The 11341-nt window shown below is 56.6% G+C and overlaps 1 protein-coding gene across 1 annotated transcript; it reads right to left on the bottom strand.

Moving 5' to 3' along the window:
• Positions 1–2520: 2520 nt before the first annotated feature.
• Positions 2521–8880, bottom strand: ZNF205 (zinc finger protein 205). The gene is made up of 6 exons (XM_012647580.1): positions 8761–8880; positions 6644–6857; positions 6347–6438; positions 5711–5831; positions 4085–4192; positions 2521–3781 (listed from the first exon to the last, which is right to left on the bottom strand). The coding sequence occupies exons 1-6, from the start codon at positions 8815–8817 to the stop codon at positions 2715–2717; spliced, it is 1659 nt and encodes a 552-aa protein (XP_012503034.1). The 5' UTR covers positions 8818–8880; the 3' UTR covers positions 2521–2714.
• Between the last annotated feature and the right edge of the window lie 2461 nt (positions 8881–11341).

Genomic DNA, 11341 nt, shown 5'->3' with positions numbered 1-11341 from the left:
CCCTCACTCTCATTTGCTCTTGTCAAACTGCTAAATTCCACTCTTAAAATATTCTTGCCAGATCTGTCCAGGAATGGTGGCCTCTCAATGGATCGCTAGAGGGAGAAGCGGACAGAGCCCCAGGGAGTGTCTCCGGAGTGGGGCGCTCTGCAGGCACCATCCCAGGGGCCTTGGTACTACGTCCCCCTCTGCCATGAAAGGGGAACATTTGTCCTGGATACTGTGATCTCTGAGCTCCCTGGAGGCACGAGCAGAGTATTTAAATGACTCCCTGGATCACTCAACAGACCTCCGAATTGTTTAAGTCCTGACACCTGGTCCCTGACGCACTGGCTACACAGCCTAAGGAACTGAAATCAAAGCAAGCAATATCCACCGTGCAAGTGAGTATGCTAAGCTCTCTTGCCAGGTGATGGCAGCTTCCAGTATCATTTTAACAAGTCTCCTTCCCACCTGGCTCCTTAATGAGAAAACAGTCTCCTTGAGAGTAACCCTGCCTTACAAGTGAGAGGGGTCCCCCTCAGCCCCTCACACTGAGCCAAGCAGGGAAATCCCATTTCTGGCTGAGTGATTGGAGCCATGAAGACAAGCTGAAGGAGGGGAACTGCTTTTTTTCTGGCCTTTGAGAAATAACCATGTAATTCAACCAGCCCTGCCAGCGACCCGAGCCTAGATCCCACTGAGACCTGTCAGACACCGCCAAGCCCCGCCTGGACTTGCACCAGTCAGCAGCTCCCGGGTGTCCAACTGATTACATGCCCCACCACACTCCCAACTCCAGCTGAGCCCAATGTCCCTGAAGGTCAAGACTATGGGCTGTTCCACTCTTTTTAGACAGCCCTGCCTCATAATATCATGTATTTGTTAGACAGTAAATAGCTGTTGGGGTGCATGGAAATAGGGGTCTTCCTTACAGGATAAAATACCAGACCTAGTCAGGCACCATGGAACAAACCTATAGTCCCAGCTATTTGGGAAGCCAAGCCAGGAGGATCACTTGAGCCCAGGAATTCGAGGCTGCAGTGCCCCAAGATTGCACCTGTGAATAGCTACTACACTCCAGCCTGGGAGACATAGTGAGACCCCACAAAAAAAAACCCAGACCTGTATCTGAACCCCAGCTTCCAGCTGTCTAGTTGTATGACTTTCGGCAAGTTATTGGGCTTCTCTCTCAGCCATGGTTTCCTCTTCTATAAAACTGGGATAATACCATCCATTCGGAGTTGTGCAGAGTAGAGGCAGTGCTTGGCCCCAGGCCTGGCATAGCAGCTGCTCAACAACTGGCAGCTAACATTACTCTTCTTGGTCCACTGGCTTGTTCAAGCCACTGCATCCCTTAGGAACTGGAAGCCAAGGAGAGCTGCAGCCACCCTGGTGGCCCCATAACCATGGAGACAGATGGGGGTCTCTGTGGCCTGTCTGATACAGACCGGCTCATGGTCAGTTGGTGTCAAAGCTGAAAGTTCTCTTGGGAGCTAAGCCACAAATACAGAATAATAGGCAGGCTCAGCCCATCACCCCCCACCAGGGGGAAAAGTAGAGAGGGAGACATGGAAGCTACAGAGGTTAAAAGCCAGGGGAAGACCAGGAGTCAAACAGAGCCAGGCAAATTATAAAGGACATAGATCAAGAGGTCAAGGAGGTGAGAAGTAGCAGAGACAGGTGGCAGCAGCTGCACAATGGACCAAGAGGGAAAGTCGTCCCTGGTAATCAAGGAATCCTTGATGGATCAGAGGGAGGCCCCAGTGGAAGCAAGTGGAAAAAGGCCAATCACAAAACTCAGCCCCCAGCACCTGAAGAAGGAGATGGGGGTCGGGCAGGAAGCACTGAGTATGCGTTCCCAAGTGGGTTCTGCCTGGCTCTGGGCTCCTGAAGGGAAGAGCTCAGTGGGCAATGCCTTTGGGACAGTGACAGCAGCAGCAGACAGCCTGTCTACGGGTCCACAATTTCAGAAGTGGCTGGCTGGCTTCAGGCTTGGAAACCTCTGTACTTAGAAGCCTTTGCATGTATGTATGTATGTTTGTATGTATTTATCTGGGGACAGTCTTACTTGGTCACCCCAGGTAGAATGCTGTGGCATCATTATAGCTCACTGCAGCCTCAAACTCCTGGGCTCAAACAATCCTGCCTCAGCCTCCAGAGTAGCTGGGACTACAGGTGCACTCCCTGAGGCCCGGCTAATTTTTCTATTTTTAGGAGAGTTGGGGTCTCACTCTTGATCAGGCTGGTCTTGGACTCCTGAGCTCAAGTGATCCTCCTGCCTCGGCCTCCCGAAGTGCTAGGATTACAGGCGTGAGCCAAGGCACCCAGCCTGCTTGTCGATTTATTTCCCCAACACTCTGGAATGGGCCTTAGGCAAAAGGGACCCCAATCCCTTTGGTCACGGCTGGGGGTGTCCAAGCCAAAAGCAGTAACTCAAGGATGCCTGAATGAGGGCACAAGGTTGGCCCGGAACCCCCACCATGCTTAGAGGAGGGGGTCGAGTGCCATGCCCCATAAGACAGAGCTGTAGGCCAGCGCTTGAAGTCCAAGGCCTTTAATGTGCACCTAGAGAGTCTGCCCCTCCTCACCCTCACCCCTCCCATATCGCCTTGCCCCACCCCATGCCTGATCCTCCCAGCTGCCTTCCCACACCCTCTCACTCCTCCCGGGGGCCTCCACTCCTGCGGGGGTCCCAGCGTTCCTGGGTGCCCCGGCCCCTCCCTCCTGGCCTCCTAGGTGGGAGCAGGTGGGGGTGCAGCCAGAGCCCCCGCTGCCGCCCCCAGCATCAGCATGGCCAGGGCCTTGGGCCCCGAGGTGTGGATCTTCTCGTGCCGGTGAAGGTTGGAGCGCCGGCTGAAGCTCTTGCCGCAGAGCGGGCAGGCGTAGGGCCGGACGCCGCGGTGGGTGCGCTGGTGGGCGGTGAGGTGCGAGCTGTGGCTGAAGCTCTTGCCGCAGTCGAGGCAGTGGTAGGGCTTCTCGCCCGTGTGCGTGCGGTTGTGCGCAATGAGGTTGGAGCGCTGGCTGAAGCACTTGCCGCACTCGGGGCACGGGTAGGGCTTGACCCCCGTGTGGGTGCGCTGGTGGGTGACCAGCGCCGAGCTCTGCGTGAAGCACTTGCCGCAGATGGGGCACTTGTGCGGCTTGGCACCCGTGTGGGTGCCCTGGTGGGTGACCAGGTCCGAGCGGCGAGTGAAGCGCTTGGCGCAGCGGTCGCACACGTAGGGCTTCTCGCCGGTGTGGATGCGCTGGTGCTGGATCAGCGTCGAGTGGTGGCTGAAGCTCTTTCGGCAGGCGGGGCAGGTGTAGGGCTTCTCGCCCGTGTGGATGATCTGGTGCTGGATGAGGTGCGAGCTGCGGCCGAAGCGCTTGCCGCAGTCCGTGCAGGCGTAGGGCTTCTCGCCCGTGTGCGTGCGCCGGTGCGTGACCAGGTGCGAGTGCCAGCTGAAGCCCTTGCCGCACTGCTCGCACTTGTATGTCTTCTTGCCCGCGTCGCCGTGGGGGGCAAGGCCCTCCTCGCCACTCTCTAGGGTACCCTTCTCCTCTTCGCTGCGTTTCTCTGGGACGTGGCCCTCCCGCGGCTTCAGGGCACTGGTGTCCGGCAGGGCTGGATTTGGCTGCCCGTCTTCTGGGGCACCCGGCTGCCCAGCGTCTCCATCCGGCCCTGAGCTCTGGCCGCTGGCTGCTTGCTGCCGGCACAGCAGGACACCCTGGGCCCGGCCTGCCCTGGTTCTGAAGGGCTTCACATCCCCAGGGGCTGCCACAGACAGGGTCAGCTCCTCCTGTCCCACCTCGAGGGCTCCTGGAGAGAGAAAGAGGGTTTCCAGTGGAGAGCAGCTTTCCTAAGGGACATGGCGGTAGGGTGGGGAAGGTCCAGCTCAAGGTGGGCGCAGGAGTCTGGGAGACTAAAAAGGACACAGGCCCAAGGAGAAGCCTGGAAGCAAGAGCCACCCTCTACAGAGGAGGGGTCCGGCAGCCCTGCCCCAGGAAGGGTCAGTGTCACACCCACAGAAAGCACACAGAAGGCCATGTCGACAAGGGGCACCTGGGAATGACACTGCCCACCCCTCACTTCCCCAGAACAAGGTGCCCATGCATCCCTCACCTGTGCTCACGCCTCTCTCCTCCGGCTCATCTCTCTGCTGGCTTGAGCTCGAGGCCTCGCCCTTGCCCTGGACTTGGGGGACCCAGCAAGGCCTGCTGAAGGGGAACCCTGCCCGGAAAGACACACTGTGCTCATCACGGACCTTCCGGGCTGCCCCGCCGTAGATATCATCCCCCCAAAAAGGGATGGGGCAAGACAGGGGTGAGGCTGTGGAAACGTGGGGTGAAGTAAAGCAGGACTCAAGAAATCCCTGTGGGCAAGAAGGTCTGTCCCCGCGTCAGGGAGGGGACACCAGAGCATCTCTTCCCAGGGCTGAGCTGGGCCTGTCTCCCGGTTCTCTGAACAGCAGCCGAATTCAAGGGGGAGGAGCTGGGCCAGGTCAGGCCGGCAACGTCTTTATGTCACCACAGCCCCCAAGTGGTGGGGCCAGCACTGTCAGAAACAGGACAAAGGTCTCGATCCTGCACACGCACCTGAGGAGTACTCGGGGAAGGGGGCATAGAAGCCAAGTGGGAGGGGCTGGGGTAAGAGGGCCAGGGCCGCTGGTGACCAAGAAGTCTCCCCATTTGCCAAGTCCTGGGCTGACGGGCCCTGGGAATTTTGGTAGAGTCGGGAAGAGGGCAGAGGGGCCCTGGCGTCCAGCACCCGAGGGAGGAAAGAAACGCACCAGACCAACCGGGTGGTTTGGGGTGTCCGTGAGGCCTGCAGTGGGGCTGCAAATGGATGCTAAGTTCCCTCTGATCTCCCAGGACTTGCCTGGACTTGTTGGTCTGGGCCCTGGGGAATGTTAACAACGGGCGGTGAGCAAACCTGAACTAATTAAAGGAGTGAGCGGGCGGCTGGTGTGGGCCAGTGAGGGTCTCGGGACCACCAGTGAAGCCACGGGGTGGAACTGCCAAGCCCCCAGGATTCTGCCGGCACTAGCAGGTATGCGATAGCTGTGTGTCGACTGAGTGAATGACAGCGAATGAGTGAACACTCTGATTTTTCCATAAGACGTCACAAAATTCTGTCAAGAAAACTACTGAGTCCGAAACTGAGGAGTCAAAAGCTCTGGGACTTAAATACTTACCATGCAGAAACCGAGGGGACTGAGGCCCGTCTGAGAAGAGCACACGCTCCTCAGAGCAGATGGCCACAGCAGAGTCTGCAGGGCCTGGGGATCTGGCCGACGCCATTTCCCTCCGGGGCAAGCAGCCCCAGGCCCCAGAGCTGAGCTTTCTGCTCAGACATCTCTGGAGTTGGGGCTTGGAGACGGAAGGTAAAACTACGGGAATAAGTGAGCACTCTCCCAGAACCAAAGAAAAGCAGCGTCTCTGGACCAGCGCTGTCCAATACGGTAGCCGCGAGCCACGTGTGGCTATTTAAACTCTAATTGGAGCTGACTAAAATTAAGGAAAATTTAAAAACTCAATTGCTCTACCCACGTTTCAAGTGTGCAACAGCCAATTTGGCTCGTGGCTACTGTACTAGCAAGATGCAGAACATTCCATCACCGAGGAAGGTTCCTTAGAACAGTGCTGTCTAGTGGACGATGAGCGGGACCAGGGTGAGGATGGGAGGGAGGGGATGGCAGGGCAGGCCCCCCTTCTCTGACCCCCAGGCCCCCACCAGGCGAGCTCTTACCCAAGGACAGCCCGTTTCTCTTCTGCAGGACGTCCCTGTAGAAGTTCTGCTGCGCGTGGTCCAGCCGTCCCCACTCCTCTCGGGAGAGGTACAGAGCCACGTCCTCAAAGGTCACTGGCATCTGAACAATGCAAAATGTCCACTCTGCAGGATGTGCCATGGACACAGTGGAGGGACATAAGGACACCAACACGTGTTTCGAGACCCAGACTCCCAACCTGCTGTCTCAAGTGAGGCTGCCACTCGCATCTGATGGTGACACAGGAAAGCCACTCAAGGATGGCTTTTCTTGAGGCAGGCGGGGGGTGAGAGCCAAGCAGTATTTTCAGGGACCACAGCTAACACGCAGGATGTGCACACAGCCCCACCCCAGCTCAGATGCAGGGGACAGTTCCCAGGCAGGAAGCCCGTGTCTCTACCTCCTCCTGCTCTTCCTCCAGCGTGGCCGGGCCTGAGCGTGGGCCCCGAGCCTGGAGAGAACACTCAGGCGGCCACTCAAGCGGCCCTACAGTAAGAGCCCCGAGCCATGGGCTCGGCTCCACGTGGGAAGGTCAGCGGGGTCGGGGCTTCATGCACCAAGCCCGCAGGTGCAGGATGGGCTAAGCCCATATGCAGGGCTGGGGAAAGGCCACTCACCTGGGACCAGGCAGTGAGGAGCGCCGCGGCCATCTGCCGGTCTCTGGTCCTCCCCTCTCGGGAAAGCACTGGGATCCGGGAGGACGGGAGGGCTGTGAGAGGAGAGGGGTTCTCAGGGTGACCAGCTTGTCCCTCTGGACTGCTGCTCCTGCTGCCTCAAACCCCGCCCCCAACCCAATCCAAGAAGAGCGTCAAACCACTGTGAAGGTGCCAGGGGCTGGGAGGCCAACCCCAACCCCTCCAGGTGCAGAGCCCCTCAACCCCACCTGAACCTCCACCCTCCACGCCCCTTCCTACCTCCACCAGGCAAGAAGAGAGCTTTCTCTTTAGATCCATGACTTAGGGGCGCCCAGCCCCATGTGCCTCGAGCCCTGTCCTCCTGCGACACCCCCTCGGGGTGCGGCTCTTCTGGCTCCATCTTAATGTGCGGTGACTCCCAAGCGGCTCCCAAAGGCACCATCTCCTCTGACCCAGAAAGCATTTCCTGACAAGGATGCCCATGGCCTGGGACCTGGAAACAACAGCCCCATCAGCGAGTGGTGGAGAGGGGGAGGCACACCCAGAGCTGCGTGCCTGGGGCCCAGCAGGACAGACAGCCTGATAGAGGGCACAGCACGAAGGACTGGCCTTGCTTTGTCCTCTCCTGCTCGGCCCAGCGAGGATGGGGACAAGGGAGGGAAACCCCTCCAGCCGCTGCCACAGTGCAGGTAGGCAAGGTGCCCCAAGGGCAGTTACCTCTTCTCAACTCAAGCCTTACCCAGGACACGGCAGTGTGGACGGCTGGTTTTTAGTATAGGAGAAAACCAGGTGTAGTGGCTTGAAGAATGTCCCCTAAAATCCATGTCCACTCTGAACCTCAGAATGTGACCTTATTTGGGAAAAGGGTCTCTACAGAGGTAATTAGTCATCCCAGATTTAGAGTGGGCCCAAAATAGAATTAGACTTAAGTCCTTGTAAGAATAGGAGAGGACACAGAGACCCAGAGAAGGAAGCAGAGAGGGGAGTGATAGGAGGCCAAGCAACACCAGGGGCCCCCAGGAGCTGGAAGAGGCGAGGAAGGGTCTTCCCCGAGAGCCTCAGCAGGGAGGGTGGCCCTGCCACCACCTCGGTTGTGGACTTCAGCCTCCAGGACTGTGAGTAAATTCTGGTTTTCACCCAGTGAGTGAAGCTTTTTACGGCAGCCACAGGACACAGCCACAGGACACTAATGCAGCCAGGCTCAGCAATCAGACAACAGCCCTCGATCATGTAGCTCAAAAGCTCTGGGAAAGTCATTTCCCTTGCACTGGGAGGCCTCATGGGCCCTGGCCAGCCTTCTGCTCAGGACTCAAATCTACTCCTCCACCCGCCATCTGCCGGGTCTTTAAGGGAAAGAACCAGGCCAGGAGTCAGGGTGCCCAGGGGCCAGACGCAGTGACAGCCCTGGCCAGGCGGGCAGCCTCCGGAACGCCTCTGCTCTGCCACCTGCCCAGAGCAGTAATGAGGTACACACAGATAATGAGTGAGAAAGAGCTGCCTGCTCAGGAAAGTTCTGGATAAACACAGAGCAGCACTGGTAATTATCACTGTACTTGTGTGTACTTGACAGAACCCAACATCAGCAGAGAGTGTCGGCATGTTCAAGGCATACGAAGTCATTGTGGAAGGCAATCTGAGCAGGGGTAACCATTCTTTGTACTTCCATGGTATCAAAACAAGAACGTATACTTGATTTGCATTTCTGTTTACAACCATGGGCAGTACTGGTTGAGAGGATACAGGTTTCTCTGATGTAGCTTCTAGTTGTCGGGGGTGTTCTTGTTTCACGTGCTGCAATAACAACCTGTCACGGGCTGATGAACTGCCTACGCAGGACTCGTGCCCATTATCTCCTTCGAGCCTCCAGTGACCTGGCGAGACAGGTGGGAACAGCAGGCACATGATCCACATTTACAGATGACACACCTGGTTCCCATGGGCCAGGGGACTTGCCCAAGGTCACGCACCTGGCCTGCAGCTGACTCATACTCCTCTGACTCCAAGCCCGGAGACCCTGGTCCCCTGCAGGTGGTAATTACACACACACACAGGCACCAGGCATAGAAAGAACTGGAAGCTCAGACCCAGAGAGATGAGGAGATGTGGTCCCAGGTAGAGGGGAGTGGGGGAGTAGAATAAAGCTTCCCTGTGCTTTGAGCACTGTTCAGAGAGAGACCCTCACCGCATAGCCCCCCTGCTATCCCATGTGGCCACTGACTACAAAATTCCCCAAGCAAAGCAAAACAGTTACACTGTCAATTCCAGATGGAGGGTATTTCTGTCTTGCCACCTTCTTTTAACCCCCATCCCCAATGCCCCCATCCACCAGCCCTGCCCCTGCCTTGAAGACCCATTCCAGGCCCTTCCATGGCCTCCTTCACCTGGCCTGTCCATACCTCCTGGGCTCGCTCCTTGTCCTGGGTGGCCCGGATGCCTCCGCCATCTGCAGACATTTTCTATTTCAGAGCTAGAAAGAACAGCTGAGTTGTTTCTCCCTCCAGCTTCTGGCCAGCAGCCTGGAAGAACAGAAAGGAATCAGCCAGTGCTTCCTAGACACCTCCACAGTGCCCAGAAAATCCCCAAGAGGACCAGAGCTCCCTGGTCCCAATCAGAAATAAAGTCTCCCAGACCCTATCCAACGGTCTCACTTTCTACGATGTGTTTGGTTCCTCCTTTTGCAAGAATGCTAATGTATTGTCCCCTTAGTCGCTGAAGCAGGAGCCTGCATCACAGTGCAGCTGGCTCAGGGAAAGCTGGGCTAAATCAGAATCAGCATTTCCTGTCACCAGGAGCAGAAAGTTCTGCAGAGACCCTACAAGACAGGTGCTGGTGGGGCCCCACCCGTCAAAGCCAGAGGCATCCAAGGCCCTCTGTGCCCTCGCCTGACTCAGCTGCACCCGAGATTCAGAAATCATCCTGCCCACTCTCAGGAGCCCCCCCTGCAGCTGCAGCCACATCCATCCTGCTCACTGTCCCCGCAGACGATGTCATTCTTCCCACACCCAGGTCCTGGCCCCCTTCTCTCCTGCCAACCCAAAGCCTTCCACCTTTGACCACGTCTTCTCCTGCAAGCTGATCACCTGTGCGGGTCTCAGGATCCAGGCGCCCTCCCCAGCACCCCCTTCTCACCGGGGTGGAGGGAGCAGGGCCCCCTGCTCGGGGAAGGGAGTCTCCGCAGCCTGCACCGGGCGGGCGGGGGAGCCAAGTGGAGACTGGGATTAGGGACAACAGGAAGTCCCTCCCAGATCCCGTTCCCCGTGTAGCTGTAGCCCTACAGGGTTCCTGGCTTCGAGGGTTCCGGGTCTGGGGTCCCAAGCCTGGGCTGCACCTGCTCCTGGCCAGGAGGTGACTCCCAGATCTGCAATGCCAGCTACTGTTGATTGCCTTACCCAGCACGGATTCGTGATACCAGCAAAGCAGGCACCCCAAAACAGAAAAATGGGAAGATGCATTTTGTGGGAAGATTTTGATATTTGACGGTTCAAAGACAGCATCGCAGTTGTCCTTACAGGAAGGAGGTTGCTTTGCCGGGGGAGGGGCAGGATCATTCTTTCCAACACACAGGGCTTCTGAAGGTCTTATTAATATTAATAGTTGTGTCCCTGGGGCTCCTGGATTCATTTAAGGCTCCCCAGGTCAGGGAGTCCTCTGGTTCCCCCCAAGACTGGCAAGGAGCTGTCTCTCCCTAAGAGTGAATTTAAGAAACAGAGAGGCTGGGAACCCCCGCCCCCACCCTGATGCCCTGACCTCCCAAAGATGTGGGTAAATCTGATTTTTCCAGACCCGTTCCAGCTCGGGGACAGAGGGCATGAGAGGTCTGACCCCACTGCTCATGTGGCCCCAGATCCTCAGACACCCCCGGCAGCTTCAGATTCCACCTCTCAGACTCCACTTCCCTGTAGACCCGGAGAACTAAGTCCTAGCATGCGGAGGACAGAGCCTGTGCTTTATGTTCTGGGGTGAGGAACCACTTCTCTTGGGCAGGGCATGGGGGCTGGGTGTCAGGAAGGGGGCAGGGGCTCAACCCTGGAATCAGATTCCAGGAAAGTTCCTGCAGGAAATGCTCCCATGCCACTGCCCTGGCTCACCAAAGTCCTCTGACGCGCACCGCTCCGCCTAGTAAGACAGGCACAATTGCCCCGGTACCAGCTCATGGCTGTGCTCTGAGGGCTTACAAGGGTTTAATTTTTTTAAACTTAGTTTCTAACATTTAAAAATTGAAGAGTTCTCATAAAATTGATTTTTTAAAAAATTAGAACATAAAAAAAATCACAACATTTGGTAATGCTGGACCCACATTCCCCACATTCAGGGCCAGGTGGCCACAGTCCCTTCTTGGCCCCCTAAGCACCTGAGTTTGCAACTCTGCTCTTGGAGCTAAACATGGTTTAGGAGTCCTGGGATTCTATGGATTCTACTGTCAATTTGAAGAAAGAAAAATTACTGCTGGGGTTTGTCTCTGGTTAGTATCTCCAGGTGCCTTAATCCTGAAGGAGAAGAGGGAAGTACAACATGGTAGCAAAAGCCAATACTGTTTTCAAGCCAGAGTGAGCTATAAACTGAAACAAAGCAAGGGAGGGGCAGGTCGTGGAAACAGTGACAGTGCTCAGTTGGCCAACAAGGAGCAGAGCCCAGGTTAAGGGAACCCACTCCTGCGGGGGAGTACTTCAACCCACACAGTCCAGGAGTGCACCATGTCCCCAAAAGTAGGTGTCCCCTGACTTCTGGGCAAAAGTTTTCTCTCTACCAGCAAAAGGGGCCAATTGTGGGGCACGGGGGAGTCCAGAGGTCTGAGGCCAAATGAAGTCTGAGCATTTATTTACCTGTTCAGAGAATATTTATTGAGTGCCTACTATATGGCAGACATGAACCCCTTCTAGGGATTGAGAGGAATTCCTTCCAGGGCAGGCTTTAGGGTGTAAGATGGGAGGGCAAAAGGACTTCAAGGGCCTTTACAAAACCATATTTTGTTTAAAC

This window comes from Propithecus coquereli, unplaced genomic scaffold (assembly GCF_000956105.1).
Source record: "Propithecus coquereli isolate 6110/MARCELLA unplaced genomic scaffold, Pcoq_1.0 Scaffold27, whole genome shotgun sequence".
Classification (NCBI taxonomy): domain Eukaryota; kingdom Metazoa; phylum Chordata; class Mammalia; order Primates; family Indriidae; genus Propithecus; species Propithecus coquereli.
Note: the sequence above shows the minus strand (reverse complement) of the source record. Positions and strands in the feature narration are given on the sequence as shown.

What these genes read in the sequence shown, in the direction of transcription:
- ZNF205 (XM_012647580.1), bottom strand. Translation starts at nt 8,817, where the DNA reads ATGTCTGCAGATGGCGGAGGCATCCGGGCCACCCAGGACAAGGAGCGA. An exon ending in TCCTCACTGCCTGGTCCCAG is followed by an intron (nt 5,832 to 6,346) that starts GTGAGTGGCCTT and finishes TGCATTGTTCAG; the next exon opens with ATGCCAGTGACCTTTGAGGA. An exon ending in GAGAAACGGGCTGTCCTTGG is followed by an intron (nt 4,193 to 5,710) that starts GTAAGAGCTCGC and finishes CTTTCCGGGCAG; the next exon opens with GGTTCCCCTTCAGCAGGCCT.